Below are 20009 nucleotides of genomic sequence, written 5' to 3'. Positions count from 1 at the left end.
GTCTGAGTGTATCTCGAGATAAAAACGAAGTCGAAAAGATGTTTTCAAATAATTTATAGTGTGTTCTTCAATTATGTAGATATTTCTCTTATAAATCTAGATTCTTAATATCAAATCGTTGCTTCCAAAATTCAATCGGAATCAACGGCTGGAGTCAGGACCAAACATACATACATATATTTCAATGGATGCCCGTCCTCTGGTCCTCTCCTCCAGCTGTACAGACCCTTCCCTCTTTCTAGGAATTTATCTCTTGCTCTTGCATTAGGGACTAAGGACTGGTAGCCAATGGGGGCTCACACACGCACACAATAGGACAAACGCTTACAAGGATACGATGGGACATTCACACACACACAGATGGGGAAACATAAACTGATTGCGATTAAGATTAAAACGGAACATAATACTATATATGGCAGCAGGAATATGGATGGATGGGTGTCCATCATCCATCATCTGGCCTGCTGCTGCTGCTGCTGCTTCTGCCTGTTGAAGGCCTCTATGAAGCGGAAATTGTCGCGGCTGTTGTAGAATAGCTGCTCCATCAGCCGGGTGCTGCCGAGGGAGTTGGCCTTTGTGCCCAGACACATGTTGTACTGGGCGGCCTCCAGCTGGATGTCACAGCTAATGTCGTGGTAGACGTGGACGAGGGTGGGGTCCGGGGCACGGAATACGCTGAGGCGACGCCACTGCTCGGCGGCCTCGTTGTAGTCCAGGGGCAGCTCGGCGGTGTTTGAAAGGAACCCTTGCTGGCGTGTGCCCACGCGCACAATCTTTTCTAGGAACTTGACATCCTCGAGGCCCCAGCCGGTGATATCCTTGTCGAAGCCATTGATGTCCTCGTCCAGTATGTCCGACTTGTAGATGGCGCAGATGCCGAACCCGAACTGCCGGAAGTATCCGTTCTCATCGTCGATGGGCGGCGGAGAGTCCCCTCCGGCTGTGGTTGTGGCGCCATCCGAGCGACGCTGCGGATCGTACTGGCTGAACACTATGGGCAGATAGACCTGCCGCCCCCGCTGCGTGTGCATGCGCACCCGCTGCAACGTGGCCACCTCGAAGACCATGTCCACATCGATGAACAGGATGATGTCCGCGGGCTGGATGTAGGAGGAGCGGGCGGCCACATCCAAGGCCACACCCCGGGAGAAGGATCCACTGCGCTGGATCCAGTTCACCTGCTGGTAGACGTGACGGCCCCGCAGATCGCTCAAGAGCTGCAGGTGATCGCCCAGCTCCTCTGGGGCTCCGAATATAACGACCAGCAGGTCGCAGTGCTGCTCCGCCTTGATGCATATGTGCTCGTAGATGCGCAGGAAGCGCTCAAAGGTACCCAGTCGTCCGGAGATCGGCAGTACCAACACAATCTTGTCCTCTGCCTGAGGTAGCAGGCCGCTGGCCATCGTAAAGTGGCTACTCAAACGCGCCATTCCACTGTGTAGGATGCTGCCCAGCAGACCTGAAAGGAACGGTGCGGAAGTAAGAGTGATTTGCTTGGCGGATGCGGATGCGGACTCACTCTGCTGCAGGGTGACATTGTAGAAGTCCTCATCGAACTCCTTCACAAAGATGCCCGTGAAGGCACGCTGCACGTAGAGGTGTCTGCGGACGGGAACTGTCATCTTCTTGCCCCGATACTTCTTGTAGATGAGCAGCAGGTCCAGTATGAGGTCCTGCCCATGGAGGGCATCCAGTCGATGGTAGCCATACAGCAGCTCCCGGAACTCTATCACCCTGCCGCGCTGCCGTGAATAGTTATTGATGTTCTCCATCACTTCGGTGATCACATCCTCGAGTCCCTCGCGCATCGACGAGTCTATCTTCTGCTTGGGATTCGCCGAGCTGGCCGAATAAAGGCTGCGTGCTATGAAGGACCAGTCCAGCAGATCCTCCGTGCTCCCGGGTACAAATTTGTTCAGTTCCGGGCTAATTCCTGCAGAGAGAAACGAAAGCGCACTTAAGTGATCGAGTGGATGATAGCTCGTGGCGGCGGGTGGGAACTGGGTGAATGCTAATTAGCCGCCGTATTCCATGACTCCGCTGGATACCAGGAGGTCAGCAGTCATCAATCAGCAGGTAGGCTTTGCGTGTTTGGGGCTGCCTTTAAATTGAATGATTGACTGGCATATTTGGCAGGCAGTCAGAACGGAATTCCCAGTGTAGTACACGAGTCAAATTATTAGAAGATGCCACCTCAAACGTTGGGCCAGCTGCTGTCGCTACTGGTGCTCCTGGGACTGCCCATGGCCTTCTGTGCTAATGTCCCTCCGCTGTTGAAGCACGGGAGGGAGGAGCCAACGCCAAGGTCGACGGGAGGATCAGCCGTGGAGGAGCTGACAGCCAGCTATTGGCTGAAGCAGGCGCGCGATCAGGTGGCGGCTCGACTGGACCGCACCCAGGACACGGTCACGGACGGGCGTAGGGCTAAGAACATCATCATGATGCTGGGCGATGGCCTGTCCATCACCACACTGACGGCGGCGCGCATCCTGAAGGGCCAGCGCCAGGGACGCAGCGGCGAGGAGACAAAGCTGGCTGTCGAGGAGTTCCCGTACTCCGGCCTGTGCAAGACCTACTGCACCAACGAGCAGGCCCCGGACTCGGCCTGCACGGCCACCGCCTACTTGGGCGGGGTGAAGACTAGCAGCGGCATCGTTGGCCAGAGCGCCACCGGCGAGAAGGTGGATTCCCTCAGTATGTGGGCCCACCGTTCGGGCAAGGCCACGGGGCTGGTGACGACGACGCGTGTGACCGATGCCAGCCCGGCGGCGGCATATGCTCACGTGCCCAGGCGCAGCGACGAGCTGGAGATTGCCCGCCAGCTGGTGGACGAGGAGCCGGGCCGCCACTTTAAGGTGATCCTGGGCGGCGGATTCGGAAAGTTCGGTCTCGAGCGACGCGATGGCCGGGATCTGGTCCAGAATTGGCAGTCGGCCCATCCGGAAAGTTGTCTTGCCCGCTCGCTCAGCGAGCTGCGCGGCTGCGTCAGCTCCAATGGCAGCATGCTGGGGCTGTTCAGCGACAGCCACATGGCCTATCACCTGGCCGCACACAAGGAGCAGCCAAGGCTCAGCGAGATGACAGCGGTGGCCATTGAGCGCCTGTCGGAGCATCCTGACGGCTATTTTGTGTTCATCGAGGGCGGCCGCATCGACCACGGCCACCATGAGACGCGCGTCGGGTATGCCCTGGACGAGATGCTCGAGTTTGATGCGGCCATCGAGATGGCCCTCCGCCTGACTGATCCCAAAGAGACGCTAATCGTGGTCACCGCCGACCACTCGCACACCCTTACCATGTCTGGCTATGCAAAGCGCGGCACCCCCATCCTGGGCATGGACGATCTCCAGCGGGACGTGAACGGGATCCAGTACAGCACCCTCAACTACGCCATTGGCAAGTGGCAGAGTCAAGGAAAGAACGGCCAGCGCGAGAGTCCCGGCAAGACCCTCAGTCAAAGTGCGTAGCTCCTGAATCCTCCTTGAGATCGTTATCCCCATAACTGAGCTCACCTTCTTCGCTCTCTTGCAGCTTCCTTCACGCCCAGCTACATCAACGGGCGTAAGGGCGTCCACTCAGGCGAGGATGTGGCCGTCTTTGCCATAGGTCCGCAGTCGCATCTTTTTGGCGGAATTATGGAGCAGAATCTTCTGCCCCACCTTATGGGCTATGCGGCTGGTCTGGACTCCGGCGACACTGCATTCGAGGTCCAGCGAAAAGTCGACACATCCTAAGTTTTGTTTTACCTTTTAGTTTTAGCGTTCTTTCAAATAAAATGTTGTAATGAAGAAAATTTGATTTGCATTTCAAACACCTGTTGCGCGGTTACTGTGCTTAGGGCTGCATTTGGAACGCTATCGATATCAAATTTCACGATATTTTCATATATGGTTATATATACTTTTACGCTTCATCTGATGCATGAAATCTTATATACCGCAAGTTCAATATTTCGTTTTTATTGCTGGTCTCACTTTTCAATTGAAATGTAGTGTCATACGACCATTATTGCAGTTTTTCTCTTCCATATCGATATACCTCGTGATGTCGATATTGAGCGCCAAAAGAATACAAATAGTTGCGACCACTAGACTTGTACTTTATATGATAATTTGTGCTGCTATCAATGTTGAATATTGACTGACTCCATGCGAAATCCAAGACTAAAACGACGTATTCGATTGGGCGTAAGTACCTAGTAGTGGGACATACCTAGTATATTGTGATCCTGAAAGTGTCTCTTCCCGGAATCGCTATCCGGCGAAACGCTGGGTAGCATGTAAGTGCTTTCGTCCGGCACATCCAGATACTTGGCCATGCGCTTGATGTCCCGATGCAGAAGCAGAGACTCCTGGCGCATCTCCTCCGCTTTCAGGCCCTGCTTGGTGGGTAAAGAGCGGAATCGAAACTGCAATCTGAAGTGTGAAAATGTGTCGTACGCACCTGTATGTAGGAGTGGAGGCGATACATGAGTGGTGCCTGCTTGATGGGATGCAGGGTGATAGCGTTGTGGATCTCCTTGCGCTTCAGCTTGCCCGTGTACGCGTTGCGACCGCTGGAGTTGTGCCGCAGGATATACTGCATCTGAGGGAGGAGTGAAGCTTAGCAGGGAAAGAGAAGGTAACGGAAACGGAGACGGTTGTGATCGGCTACCTCATAGTTCCAAGTGCACGGGATGCCGGCAAACTTCTGGACACAGCGGCCCACCTCCACGTCCTCGTGCGTGCTGTAGAGATTCTTGAGGCAGGTGGGTATGTGAGGTGCCACGCGCCTCAGCGTCTCGCTGCTGAGAATCACGCCCGGCCCGCCCATGCAGAAGTTCTCGTCAAACTCCAAGGAGAGCAGGCCGAACTCCTCGCTGTTGCCCTTGCCCGCCTGTCCAATGAACTGCGGCTTCGAGCTGTCGATGGAACGCAGGAAGCGCTCCAGCTTGTTCGGCTCCATGTACACATCGTCGTCGGCACGGATAAACCACTCGAAGCGGTCGATGTAGTGCTCGTACATATAGTACAGCATCATGAAGGACTTCTTCTGCGGCGGGTATCGGTCGTCGACGTTCTTGAGCCCCACCACCGGCAGCTCCTCCGAGTAACTGCCCTCCGAGCTGAAAAATGCAATGCGGCCGGGCACCTCTTTGCCCCATGTATCGTACACGGCTCTCGCCCGTCCCTCCAGAAAGCTCTTGGCCGTCATCACACCCACGAACACGAGATTCCGCTGCGAGTTCTGTATGGTGTCCTCGTCCTCCAGACCAATTATCTCGTTGGGCGTTTTCAAGTTCGTTGGCCGCAGGTTGCACCGCTTCACGATCTCCAGGGCCCGGTAGTTCTTCAGCACGGTGCCGATGCAGAGGCCCAGCGCAATCCCAAAGCAGGCAATGATCAGCGTTTTGCGCTTGGTCATTGTGTGCTGCAGCATGGTGGCGGCGGTGGTTTCGGTGTGGGTGTACTCGGCAAGCCTCGGACCCTCAGCAAGCGACGCACATGGGATTCTGATTCTGCGCCAGAGAAAGAGGAGAATGTTGATTTTGATCGTTTGGATGGAAGGGCACCGTGGCCGCCGTGGCGCGTGCGTTCCCTGTACAGCGTTCCCCCCAACAATGCTCTCCCCTGAGCGCTTTGCTGGAAAATGCATCACTTAGGACTTGTACTTCATAGAAAGGCTATCATGTGGGCGTTCAATCGCTTGAAGAACCTAATAATAGATCGATCAGATGGATCATTAGAGAGTCCGCAATCCACGGCTCATCTTTGGGAATAGTATCATTTGCCAACTCTAATAATTGCGCTTCTATTTCCCCCCATGTACTCTACTATATATGTACATATATGCGTAGGTCAACACGAACTCCGATTTATTCCAACAAGTGTTGAGTGCACATACATACATACATACATGCACAGACACACTGGGAAATATTTGCATTTCCTTGGAATTGTTTTCTGAGGCGCACAGATCTTCCAAGACCCTCGGACACTTGAGTCGAGACTTAAAATAAACGCTGGGTCCGGCACTTAGGGGCGCGCGGGAGCTGGGTGTCTGCTAGCAGCTTATATAAGTACGAATACGAGTACGAGTACGAGTACGATTACGGGTATATTTGGACGATCGCATCGCGTTGCTGCGGCTGTAAATTGGACATCGCACAATTGGATCGTGCGGGCAATTGAGAGCCACCTTACGGCGAGAGTCTCGGTTGTGGATGTGGATGTGGATCGTGGATCTGGTGTTGTCTTACGGTCGGACTACAGCCAAATGCTAATTAAATAAACAAACAGCGCGGAAAACTATTTGGTTTACAAATCAAAGGCCGGCAAAACGTAAACTGGAGCAGACACACACACGCCTCAGAATGTGCCATTAGAATCGAATCGGTTCTTCGTATATTGGATTGGATTGGATCGGATCGGATTGGATGGGTCTTGACGCACAAGCGTTTCCGACCTACTCTCTGGCGCTGTTCCCCACCTGAGATCCTCTCCCGCTCTCAGTGGCTGACTCACCTGTCCAGGTGCTCTGCTCTTGTCTGTGAGGGTGTGCGTGTTCGACCTTAACAGCCAGTTAGAGGCACCCACCCAGTCCTCTCCCTCTCACTCGGACGACTCTGCCGTGCGCATCTCAATTATGCAATCGATCGAGTTCGATGGACTGTTTATGCTTCGATAGTTACTCAATTTTTATTTTGATAATCGCACTGTTTCCCCCCAATATCTCTCATTCTCGCACTCGCACTCGCACTCTCTCTCTCTTTGTCTCTGCCAGAGATAAGGTCTCCCGCCGCGTGGAGAGGTTCTGGTCAATTCTGTGATTTATTGCAATTTTTTTTTGTTTAAGGCTTATCTCTGCGGAATTACTAATCTGCAATGCTGGAAGGGTACTATTCGTACTCGTGCTATGAGAACTGGACGGACAGACTCGACTGGACACTGATCTGATGTCGCTTAATAATAGCTCGTAGATTTTTTGATTGTACAAGTACTATTTTGGGTGCCTCTACGGACCTTGACAGCAGCTCGAGACGTCAATAATGGGTCGTTCTTTATGGTTCTGCTTTTAATCTGAGCTTGCGTTCATTGATCTCTCTTCAAATAAAGATCATGAATTTTCAGCTTTAGCTTGGATCCGAGTTATTGAAGGAGCCCCCCAAAAGGCGTACCCATATTTCAATCTAATTCTATGCTCCATCCATACTTGAGTTGCAAATAAATCATTTATCTTTTCATTTATCCATCTATCGAGTATCACATTAACATTTTTGTGCCATGGCATTTGGGATCGCTAGATCCCATGAGGTGTCCCCCATTAGTGGCTCTATGAAGGCTACTGAAAGACTTCATCTTTCGAATGTTCCTATTCTAGGAGCAAAACACTAATGATGGCAGGCCGTCCACTCATAGCTCAACATTGAGACTAGTATGGGTTGCAAGTGCCCCTGATATTCACTGAGGAAGCTCTTTTCGGCTCACCTGTTCCACCGATCACGTTTCCGCCGATTGCTCAGTTTGCACTTTCTTCTGCCTCATGCAATGGTCATGCATGGATCGGGTGAAGCCTGATGGCCTGGTTGATGGGTGGTTGGTTGTCTTGGGTTCTTGGTTGTTTGGTGGATCGGATCGGATCGGATCGGAGACTTGTTGGAGAGGGTTACTCTTGGGCACAAGGCACTCGACTGTTGACACTTGGACGGCGCTGCGTGTATCTGTCTCGGCGTTTGGCGTCTGGGGCTTTGCAATGCCCCGCCGCACACACAAACACACACACACCAACACACAGGCACTCAGCCGACAGAGAGACAAGCACACAGATACGATTACGCATACATTGGTAGGCGAATGAGCACACGCGGTTTAATTATTATTAGGTTTTGTTGCTGCTGCTGCTGCTGCTGTTACGACGATAAGTTCGCAAAGGTCGATTCCACTATTCACGCAATACCACAATTTACGAAACAAAAAGATAATAAAAGAGCATACACTCGCCAACAAATAAACAAACAAAAACAGACAAGAAAGAGACCAACTTGTTATTAAACAATTTCCATCTCTTCTGCAATTTCACTTTTCACTTTTTACCGCAGGAAAAACAGTACAAGAACAAACCTCGGCCGGACAAAAAATAAATTTAAAGAATATTAAGAATGCGCCAGAGTCGCTTCAACTTGTTGCTGCAGAGAGCCCGAGAGAGTGAGAGTGGAGCCGGAGCGAGAGCGAGAATCAAGCCAGCCGGGCCGGCCGACGACCACCTTTGCCTTTGCCTTTGCCTGCGAAAGTAGCTCTCAGATACACGCGCACGTCGGCTCTCTTCTGTCGCTGGCAGCCAGCTGCTCTGTTTGCGTCAGAGATGCGTCCATGACACGCCAAAACGTGATCTCTTCGCCACTCACGATCGCAGTGATAATCGAATAGAGATATGCTAGAGCTTTTGGCGATCTTCTGGTATTTTCATCAAGCGATTGGGATATTTTTGGTAAAGCGACAAGAGAATTTCTACCTAGACCTATCGATTGAGTAGGGGAACGGACAAATAGACAAGTATAGGAAATTTTAAGGATCCCAGTCATCAAGGAACATATGGAAACAAATTGGTTCCTTAGAAGCCAGAAGAGTATTTGTTTTTACACTCTATTACAATCACAAAAGATCTTGAGAACACAATAAGGAATCCGTAACAGTCCAGGGGGAAGACCTGGCCCAGGCACCGTCAAAATCAAAATTAAATCCCTCGATGATCCTTCCAAATGCAACTTAACGCCGAATCTTTGTACTATGATTACGAGTACTATAGATGGAAGTCACAGTTTCGTCTTCTGTTTACCGAACTATCAGCGCGTATCTGGCTGTGTGTGTGCCAGAGAGATGTGCGTGGCAGATACGAGTACGACTGATCCGCTCCGGCCTCATCTGGTGGCGTGGTCATGGCAACATGTGTCTGCGGTTCGATGAGTCGTCTCCACCAAAATGTGTGTTTCTCTGCTCTCCGTTAATAGTTCGCGGAATCCGCAAAAAACCAATAATAAAGTTATGGCAGCATCCGACTAGCCACGACCACCAAGACTCCCTCCGTTTCGGTAACATCAGCATAAGTAAATATTAATTTTGAAATTTTCAGCACAGCAGAAAAAATGATTGACTCTATGGAGAATGCATTCGATTGCCAAGTCTGGCCACCTGTCTCTTTTTTCCTTCAAATTAGTGCTTCAAAGCCAAAGACCACTGTAAGCGCTTTGGATAATATGAAAGTTAGAGATGAAGACAATAGGTCAAACGGCTCAGGTCCGCATATATGTACATATATAATCTGATGATTAATTTAACCTATACATCATACTCTCTCTCTGGGTCTTTTGGTATGAATGTTCGCAATAAGGACGAATTGATTTGGTGGTTAACCACCACCTGTAGCAATGTTCTTGTACGTCGTTTATTTCATTTCCACCTAATGACCAATTTCTGTGGGAGAGAGAGAAAAAGAGAGTAAACACTGCGTTTTCATTTGTTCCTTCTGGCTATAATAATGATCCGATCCAGGTGCAGATATGCAGTCATTCTCTATGATTCTGCGTTTTCGGTTTTCTTGTCCGTTCAAAATGATGTATGCCACAGATTTTCGTGCTTTCTGAACCGGTCTCATACATGCAGAAAAGATAGATGTTAGACTAAAATTCGAGGAAAATTATTACTTGGCCGAAACTAAAATTAAGTTTTATTTGATGTTAAAAATCGCTAGTTGGAAAATTTAAATTTGAGTTTGAAATCTGCCGTTGGATTTGGAGAGTCGCCATCTATCGTTGACTATTCAAAGCCCCATCTGACAGGGGTCGCCACTGAGAAAAGTATAATGGATGTATCGCTATGTAGAAAGAACGTAGTAATTATGTAGCAATATTTCGATATCAACAAGTATTTTTAAGACTTATTTCACAGTTTCATCGTTAGTATTGTGAGCGTGAACAGGTCACAGTGTGCGAAAATTTAAATTCCAGAATCTGCATTTAGATTAGGTTAGGTTAACCTGGGCCACGCATAGGCCAGTATGGCCCTTAGTTAAAAAGAAGAGAAAGTTTTAGGAGAGTTATCCCGAAATATTAAAACTATACTTATCGAATCTTATTTTGTTCAAAACTTGAAACAAAATCATGAAATTCAATCAACCATCTCCTCAACGGACGGTGGCACATCGTTTTCGTAGTAAATACGATACGATACCATACGATTATCCATGCAAATGTCTGGTGGAATATGCATGGATTCTATTATGGCCGTACAGAAGGAAGGACTGGGGGCAGGGTTATGTTGTGCTTCGTGTAAATTACGACTAACACTATATATTTTTGCATTTTACATTTGAGCGATTTTTGCATATAACATTAGCTTAATGCCATCATAAATTTTGTGCTCGAATCGAATGGCAATAGATACATTAGCCCCCGGTTCGCGGTTCACGGTTCGCGTTTCGGTTCGGTTGGGGGCGGTGACGGTGGCAGGGGCTCATTGAATTTCAAAATGATGCTAAAGTGAGAAAAGCTTTCAATTGAATTTAATGTGAAAAGTTGATATGCAAATGAGCCGCGATCTCTGCGATGCTGTTTACTTTATTTATTATTTATTTATTTATCTATCTATTTTGCTGTCGTTTTGCTAGTTCTACCCTTTCAGAGGGTATCAACCATGGAAAGAATAGTTTTATAACACAGAAACGATGAAATTCCGAATCACTGACAGTGGGATCATCACATGCTCTGCTCTGCATCTGCTCTAAAGGACAGTCAAATCAAATTGTACAGAAAGGAAGGATTGTAAAGGAACTTTTCCTAAGACATTCGAGCGTAGTCAAAGCAAAGGTGAGGCATGGTACGACTATCATATCTGCAAGGGTATCTAAGGCTTCGGCCCTTGAGGCTGGCATTTCTTTCTTGTTTGCACCATTGCGATTCCGTTGTTGCCTCTGCGGTTGGTTATATATTTAATCTTTAATAAATGGGAACATTTAGCAGCCCACAGTTTAGTTTATCGAATTTATCGCGCCAACCTCTTGCCTCTTGCCGCTTCCCTCTTCCCTCTCGCCATCGCCATCGCCCTCGCCCTCGCGATTGAGCTCATTCGTTGAACCGCCAATTAAATGCACATTAATCATTTACCTGCTCAGCCGCTCTTTGCCTCTCCCTGTGGCAGGAGCTGGCTGTGGACATGTGTTTGCCCATCGGCATTTCAAATATGCCCTCCATCGTACTCCGAGCCCCCCGCGAAGGTGCCTCGATCAATCGGCTGGCCACAGCCACAGCTTATCTGCAGTTCCATTTACACGATGACAATCCAAGTGACATGCGTCATGATTTCACGATCTGAAATACGAGTAGTAAAGGGCTGGCAATACATGCTAATAGATGGAGGCAGAGATCAAGACAGCATCAGGTGTCGGATAAACATTTCCCACTATTAATTCTATCGCTCGAACCAGTGCCTAGCTCTATCATGAACTAGTTCACTTGATGGCTTAATTATCTACTTAACTAATTATCAGAATCTGCTAATATCTTCATACAAACATACATACGGGGAAGAAAGATCGGTTTCTTCGCATTGGCTGTGGGCTTTGTTTATAGTTTGTATTCACTGTTGCTATTCGAAAGTACATAGATCTTCATTGTCTTCTTGAGGTTTTTATCTCATCTCTGATACTTACGTATATATACATCCACTGCAGTGCACTGTTCGTTGCTCAAGTCGCGGCTTTTCATTTCCAACCGCATCTTTCTCCTTTTCCCCCCTATATATTTTATGATATTTCGTGGTTCGTGGCTCTTCTGCATGCATTATTCTGACCCGATTCCAATGTCTCTAACCTACAGACTGTCCAGACGATCTTATATGCTCGTACTTGGCCTTAACGCAGAGATTGTGGCTGCTTTAGTTAGGTAAATATTTTTCGATCCACATCATTTGTCAGCATTTTCCACTCTTTTCCACTCTGCTGCCACTCCGTATCCGTACCCGTACAATGGGGCAACAAAATGTGCAACTCAGCGTCGCATTTCAGTTGATTTGCCACCGTTGTCCGCTCCTCTGGCTTGTTGTTTGATTAAATTGTTTCAATTGTAAACGTTGCTCGCAATTTGTCAAGTCCAAGTGGCGTGTTTGTGTTGCAGTTGTTGCTTGTGGCGCGTGGCGCGACTTCGAATTAAAAAAAAAAAATGCAAGAATGCAGCAGCCAAAGGGGTTCGGCTATGTGATACTGAGTGGCTGCTGGCTTAAAATCGTGGCCAACTTCAAATCGTCAGATCTTCATCAGATTTTAGGCAAGTTTTAAAAAATGCGAAACCCAACCAAAAGCTAAGAAAATGCTACAAGCTATCATCGTAGAATCGATCAGACGCTACAAGAGATACAACTTAAGAATTTAGAATCCTGTAATGAAGGTTCCATATCCATATACACCCCTTGGGCAACGAGCCGTCCAGGGTAGATACTGGAAAAACAAACATCAGACTCAAATTGCCAATTTTTGTGCATTTTGTGCTCCTTTTCAAAACTAATCACGACTAATGAAAGACAACCACAGCAACAACGTTAAGTAGCTAAATGCGGCATGGCTTTTGGGGTCGACCACGCCTTCTCATACGTATAGAGAGGGAGAGATAGATGGAGAGAGAGAGATAGACAGAGAGAAAGAGAGGGAGAGACCGCCCCCACATCTGGTGATTGACAGAGCGCCTGGGCACGGCCACAACACAATCGAAGCCGCTTCAATCTGGACCCCAAAGTCAGCCCCAGATCTAAAGCCAGCGAAGTCGGAGCCAGAGCCAGAGCAACAGTCAGAGCCATAGCCAGAGCCAGCTACAGAGCCAGCAACTGTCCCCGTTTGGTCACCCGGCGCAGGCCATAATTTAACCAAATGTCGTGCCAACGACAATGACGTCGACATTGCCAGTCAACTGATCACGCTCTTGTTTCGTTTCGATCAGTGATACCCTTGCAGGCAGGGCATCACCCATTAGCCGTTGAAGATTGTTCCGGAATTGTTCCTTTAGATCTGAATGGATCTCAATATCCTTTGGATCTTTGGATAAGCTTTGGCACAAGTGCCAATTGGTTGTGTGAGAGGCACTACGGAGAGAAAAAATCATGAAACTTAGAAAGTGTTAATGAAAATCCACCATAAAACATGAACACAAAGAGAAATGGATACAACGTGTGCGTTTTCATTCTGTTTAAGGAAGATGTAGGAGGTATATATAATTCATTTTTCATCATATTTAAGAGAATCCGCACTTCGTTGGGCCAAAGATCAGAGTTTCCTTCCTGATATTGCTGCGGCCGGGCCCCGCCCGACATTTGTTTTCTCGGCTTGGTCCACTGTGGCCCCTGAAATCCATTACCCATTACCCATTATCCATTACCCAGAGCCAAACACCACACCAACCCGCCCTGCCCTACCCGGTCACCTGCCCTCCGGCCCCACCTTATAGCCTCATAGCCGCCCACAATGCTAATTGGAGCATTTGTTAAATGGATTTTTTACCATTGATTGGCTTGCCCATTGCCACTGGCCACTGGCCAGTGACCACTGACCACTGGCAGCATTTTTCTTGATATTTTATCATTTCTAATAGCCGGCGCGCCGTTCCCTTGCGAATGCAGTTCTTCCAATAACTGTTCCAATCATTTTGTTTCTTTATTGGCATTTTATGCTATACGAGTATATCCGAGCAGAGGCTGGGGATGGGGATGGGAAAGCCTTTGAGGGCGCTCGAACAAGATTCTGGAACGACTGGTACGACGGGATCTCTAATAAGTTTAGTTTAATTTCTGTGAATCGATTTTAATGGAAAATACCCACCCACGAATCGATCCTCACTTTGGAATACGAGTATGTACATTTGAACATGCACATTTGTACGTACATTAGATGGCATTACATTTCCATCTCCTTCGGCTGCTATCTTTTTTTGTTCAATTTTTAATTAATGACTCAGTGAGGTAATCAATTTGTAATTTAATTTGCAATTTTATTTACATAGCAATTGATTTTGATTGTTGCGTTACAATTACACAGCCCCGCGGCTATCGTTCAGACACAGAAACAGAGGCACAGCGGCACAGAGGCACAGAGGCAGAGACAGAGACAGCGGCGGATACACAGTGATAGATAGAGATGGAGAGCGGCTGTGGAATAGAGATGGAAGCAGAGACATATGGAGACCCAGCCAGACCAGATCGGATCGGACTCGATCCCCGTTCAGGGGCTTTGTGCTTTGGATTGGCTTAAATCGCATACGATTTGCATGCAATTGGCAGTGAAACATGTTTCCCTGGTATCATAAATAAATCAAGAATCGATGTCTGGCTGATATACCCAATAGCCGAAGCTAGACATACACTTAAAAAAGCCTGGATTTGACTTCAGAAATGGGCTTCATCCAGCGATGGATGGATGGAAGTGCCTATGGTTATATGGATCACTAGGTCTATAAATCGTACCATGCTGGAGGAGGAGTCAGTAGGATATGAACGATGTGATGCTCTGATTGAATAGTTCTGATGGATATGATTAGTATTATCTACGAGTATTGACCATCACGTATGTAATTATATTACTTTTCCGGAAGCCCACAATACTCGTATAAATGTATATACTCCCGCATGATGAATTGATGGATGGATGGCTGGAGAGGGCATAGAAATAGATGAAATTCCATCGTTGAAGGTGTTAAATGCAAGTGAGTGTAATTTACATCATCGATTTTATTAGCCCGCAACGTTTATAATTCAATTAAGTAAAATATACAATTTCCAGGCCTCTGTCGCCATTCCAATCCATTATATTCCTTCCATTCAGTGCCATTTCATACTAATGTCTGATAACTTCTTGCGGTTCCTCCGATCGATTCCATTCAGCCTCCACTTCAAGAGAGAATATTTTCGTTCCGATCAGCCGCTTAAACCAATTTCCGTTCCAATCCAAACCATTTCAGTATGTATGCTTCCTCCTAAACGGATTTACCCTTTGATTCCATTCGGTTTGTTCCTGGTTAATCTACTCGATTCCCTCGTTCTTCCACTCCATGAAGTTCCCTGAATAAATATCAATAGGTATCGTTTAATTTCTATTCAATAAAAGTAAATTATACACCTCCCATTCGTCATCGTTCCATTTCACCCTTCCGTTTCAATGGTACTCCAATGGTACACAAACACCCTCTTCACCGTTTCACTCCATTTCGTGCCATTCTATGAATGCTGCGTTCCATGGCCAAATCGGTGGCGGTTAATGTTAATTGGCGCATTTTGCTGATGTTTATTGAATATTATTATGATGTTTATGGCTTTTGGCTGTTATTGTCATGCTGACAAATTAGTTTCACACTTTGCCGGCAACGCCAACGCCCCAAAACCAAAGCTAAAGCTGAAGCTGTAGCTGAAGCCAGAGACACCCACTCACCCACTCACCCATTCATCCATCCAAACAACCATCCGTCCCACAAAAAACCAAACCGACCAGACATCCATCCAGCATCCAGCCTCCAGCCTCCATTCTGTTGAGATTTCATTCATGACCACTCCATGCCGGTTCGGTTCAGTTCGGTTCATTTTATTCCGCTTCGTTCGGCATTTGGAACTGTCCGCCCACCAGTAACTCCCCCGCCTCCCTTGAGTCCCACCGAAGTCAAGTTGGGAGTGAAACCGAAACTGAAACTGGAACGGACGGTTTCCACTTTTGGACTGTGCCGCCTGCATTTATAATTAGTTCCAAATTTGTCGACGCCACGAGTATATGGTTAGGTCCAGGTCCAGGTCCCGGTCCCGGTCCATGTCCAGGTGGGACATTCCCCCTGCCAACCTCAATCCCACCTCCCCTCCCACCGGATTCCAGCTCTAGATTCAAGCACCATATTCGATTTTAATTCATAAAACTGAAATTTGGTCTGGTTTTTCAAAATTGTTTTTGGTTTACTTTTGTTTTTGTCTTACTTGGATTACGAGTACAGTACGAGTATTATTATGTCAGATCGCGTGGCCCCATAATAAAAAGCCACAAAAACAAAAAAAAAAACCAAATAAATAATAATAATAAAATTGGAGCGTGGAATATCGAGTATTTGGGTTTTTGTGTTAATTTTATGTAGAAGTCTGTGGGATGCTAAACGATTCAGTTCCACAATCAATGATATATTCAATGGCCCCTAGCGGGTAAACGGATTGGATGTGTAAATCAAGACGAGAACCGAACTTTTCTCCTTTGAGACATTGTCATCAAGGCTCATGTTTTACCCATATGAAACGGTGCCGGATAATGCTTTTATATTCAAACCCACTTGAAAGTTATAAACTCCGACTCCGAATCCGACTCGGACTCCAATCCTTAGCATCTCAGAGTATCCGTACGAGTATCCCTCTGTGGGCGCTGATCATCAACAATTGGCGAATGCGATACCGCTGTGCTCCGTTCAGTAGAGAGCTTGTTGTGGCAATTAGCCGGCGACACGAGTGTCAACATGATTTGACCCCTTCACAGGCATATTTGTATGCAATCAGTTAACAATCAGCGAAGAGCCCAACGGAGCCAACAGGGAAGTGGAGTGGAGTGGAGTGGGGGTGACACAAATACAAAGTGAAGCAGACCCTCCATGTGGGCGGAACAGTCAGCGGATTGTGCGCCCAAGGGTAAGATCTGTAGATTTTTACAGATTTTTACTCTCTGAGTAAGAGAGTCTTCTTCTTGAGAAGAAGAAGAAGTTGTTTCTCTTTGAAAGGCTCTTCTCCGAGGATGGTACATATGTTATGTGCCATCCCTTTAAGGGATATTCCGTAGATAAGGCCTAGTTCATTTAACGCTGAGCTCGTTTCAATCCGTTCCCACAACTTGGTTATAGCTGATAAATGGATCATGCTGTTAAGCGATTCGAGTGTTGAAAGATGAAATCATCGCCCAACCTGGCACGAATTACAATTAATGTGTAAGTACATTTTCTGTTACATTTCCCTGTTGCTCTGTTGCTCTGTTGCTCTATTGCTCGTACAGTTGTGTTCAAGCTCAGACCCTGTCAAACAGTTGAGAAGTATTGAGTATCTATAAGATACATGTTCTGAAGTTCAGCTTTGCGTGATCCCCCGACTCGGGTCTGTAAATCTGTAAGTCGATTGGTGCCCAATCGATTGGTATTTCATGATCTAATTTAAGCCAAGTGCTTGAGCAATGTTAAGATCAATGTTGCTGGGGCTTTGAGAGTGTATCACGTAGTCGCGTGTCTGGCACTCGGAGTGGAATTGATGTCGGTGAGTGCCTTGCAGTGACAGCTGCAATCACAACAAAGTTAGGCAAACGTTTATTCACATTGTATATCAATAAAGTTTACACATGCTTTGCATATTTGCTGCAATTACCAGAGAGAGTGAGCCAGACTCGAAGCTAAACTTGGACTTGGATTCAGTTTCAGACCTAGCCCCAAAGCTAGACTCGGACTCGGACTCAGACTCAGACTTAGACTCCGGAGGCAGCAAAGACAGCTCCGGATAATTGATGATTATGAGTGTGGCTGGCTGACTGGAACTGTGACTGTGACTGTGACTTCGGCTCTGCCTCTGCCTCTGTCTCTGCCCCTGTCTGCATCGCCATCTCCATCTCCGCTTAAATGTCGTGAGCGTGTTCGGTGTGACACATAAATAAGCCACTATAGATATCATCTGGCTGATAGCCCCAGTTGGTAGTTGGTTGTTGGTAGTTCATAGTGGGGGTTTGTGGGCTTAGAGTCGAATGTGGGTGCCGGTGCCCCCTCGCCAAAGGTTTGGCCAACTCAATTAATTGATGGCACTCACTGCAAATGAGAATCCGAATGCAAATCGCAATAGACTCTGCTTATAAGATGATATAAGGTGATGGCTGATGGCTGATGCTGATGGCATGCGATACTGTCCCGGTGATACTGTCGACGCCACGCCAACGCTAATGACGCCGAGTGCTTGGATACCCTAGCCAGATGGGTATCCCATGATGGATGATGTGAGATTGGGATCTCTTCTCCGCTGCGGCTATGCGGCTGTTTGGCTGTGGCGCACGCTTTCGGTAGCTGCCACACCCACCCACCAACTACCTTTCAACCTCCTACCACCCACACACACACACACACACACACACATACACACACTCCTATACACTCACCTGGAGAATTGTCGTGCCGCAGCATGGACGCGCCCACGGGGCCGCGCCCCTCCACAGACAGCTCCAAACGGCAATGCCAAAGTATTCATTTGTTTGCCAATCAGCCTGTCAATAATTGTCAACAAGGTGTGACTATGCCAATATTTAATTATTCGATTTCATTCGAATACGACTACAAGTACTCGTACCCGTACAGCAGGGACAGCAGGGACAGCAGATACAGCAGCGACCGACTGCTGTGGTCGGCACGATGATATTTGAATAGGCTTCTAAAAGTCTCGAAAAAACTGACTCCCAATCTATGCCGAATCAATGGGAACTCAACTCAAGAACCCAAGTCAAGCGAATGTATATTTTTTATTTAATCTGTTTTATTTTTGATACTCTGGCATCCTATCTGTGAACCGAAAACATGAGAAACAATACTCACAAATCTTTTCTTACCCATACTCTTTTATTAGTGTATGTATATCATTGTGAAAGAAGTGCGTGTAATGAATCCTAGAGTCCAGTTGGAGAGTACAAACAGAATGCCACAATGCCACAATGCCATCGAAATGGCGAAGATCTTCTTCGCCTTCGCCTAATGAAACGGTCGGACAGACCAAAATAAGGCATTTAGCAATCATCATATTCTGGGCCATAAAAGCCATTTGGATAATTTGATGTGTGTCGGTTATAAAAGCCGAGAGATAATTGCTCTATACTGCCGAGTATCCATCCAGCCATCCACCCGTCCATCCGTCCATCCGTCCGTCCGTCTTTCCGTCTGTCTGTGAATGTTGGCGCTAAATTGCTCTTTTGAAATTGAGTTGCCTAATAGGAAGATCAGTGATATTGTACCCTTCCATGGGGTGCTATTAATTTGGACAGTTCTTGGGAACGTTCAGAAGGTCAAGTCTATGAAAGGACAGAGTGGATGAGTGGATCTGGATTCTGGTCTGTGTATCCCCATATTTTCCCCAATTTAATTCCCGTCAGAAAAAAGCGTAAAAAAATCTTTTTTTTTATAAATTGGTTTTTTTGTTTTATTCTGTGTGTGTGTGTGTTTTTTGTTGTTGTTGATTTTCAATTTTTGTTTCATTTTGTCAACACTAAATGTACGTTATTAGTAAAGGTTTTTCGTTTTAAATATGTTTTTTGCTGGCAATTAATTAATTAAAATTAATCAATCAATTATTATTATATGTAAAATAATTGTATATACGAGTATATGTCTATACAAGCTACAAAAAAAGATCATACTAATAATAATAATAATAAACATAAAATAATAATAATAATAAGAATAATTTAATAGAATAAAAATTAATACAATTTCTTTCTTTTTCTGCGGTATGCGGTACATCTTTCATCTTTTCATTTTTTTTCTTATATTTTTCAAGTGTGTTTTTATGCGTTTGTGTTCTTTTATGTGTATGTGTGTATAAATATGTGTACATGGCATTTTGTAGAATAATTTTCGCTTTGTTTTTGTTTTAACAAATTAATTTTTGAAAGAATTTCCATAAAATGTATGTGTGCAAGTATCTAAATGTATGTGTGTGTGTGTGTGTGGGTGTGAGTAACAATTAGTAAAAAATAATGTTTGTTTTTTCAATTTTTTTTTGTTTTTCGTAAAATAAAAAAAAAAAAACATTCTTAAGAGCTAGTTTTATTTTTGCCATTCAGTCAATCAGTTGAAACTTTTGGGTTGCTCTAAAATAATGCGCCAAATGCGTTTCCCACTGTGTTTTGTTTCTCATAAGCTATAAATATATGTATATATTTTTCGATATATTTATTTTGTATATATAAAAAAATATTGTATATATATATATATATATATATACTATATGTGTATGTATAAT

The 20009-nt window shown here is 46.3% G+C and overlaps 2 protein-coding genes across 4 annotated transcripts; one reads left to right on the top strand and one right to left on the bottom strand.

The window, feature by feature from the left end:
- Positions 1 to 37: 37 nt before the first annotated feature.
- Positions 38 to 8314, bottom strand: Chsy (Chondroitin sulfate synthase). 3 transcript variants are annotated; one of them, XM_015185882.2, is made up of 6 exons: positions 7470 to 8314; positions 4657 to 5500; positions 4447 to 4587; positions 4216 to 4381; positions 1523 to 1936; positions 38 to 1462 (listed from the first exon to the last, which is right to left on the bottom strand). In XM_015185882.2, exons 2-6 carry the CDS (start codon positions 5419 to 5421, stop codon positions 456 to 458), a joined length of 2493 nt encoding a protein of 830 aa, XP_015041368.1. In that variant the 5' UTR covers positions 5422 to 5500; positions 7470 to 8314; the 3' UTR covers positions 38 to 455. The 3 variants fall into 3 exon arrangements, with proteins under 3 accessions (XP_015041368.1, XP_015041369.1, XP_033240717.1); XM_015185883.2 differs by lacking the exon at positions 7470 to 8314 and adding an exon at positions 6507 to 7164; XM_033384826.1 differs by lacking the exons at positions 4216 to 4381; positions 4447 to 4587; positions 4657 to 5500; positions 7470 to 8314 and adding an exon at positions 3750 to 3849.
- Alp11 (Alkaline phosphatase 11) lies at positions 2121 to 3796 on the top strand. Its single transcript, XM_001355670.3, has 2 exons — positions 2121 to 3462; positions 3535 to 3796. The coding sequence occupies exons 1-2, from the start codon at positions 2190 to 2192 to the stop codon at positions 3735 to 3737; spliced, it is 1476 nt and encodes a 491-aa protein (XP_001355706.1). The 5' UTR covers positions 2121 to 2189; the 3' UTR covers positions 3738 to 3796.
- Positions 8315 to 20009: the final 11695 nt, after the last annotated feature.

The sequence above is a fragment of the Drosophila pseudoobscura genome, chromosome X, assembly GCF_009870125.1.
Source record: "Drosophila pseudoobscura strain MV-25-SWS-2005 chromosome X, UCI_Dpse_MV25, whole genome shotgun sequence".
Classification (NCBI taxonomy): Eukaryota; Metazoa; Arthropoda; class Insecta; order Diptera; family Drosophilidae; genus Drosophila; species Drosophila pseudoobscura.
The sequence above is the reverse complement of the archived record's forward strand: the minus strand, read 5'-3'. Positions and strand labels throughout refer to the sequence as shown.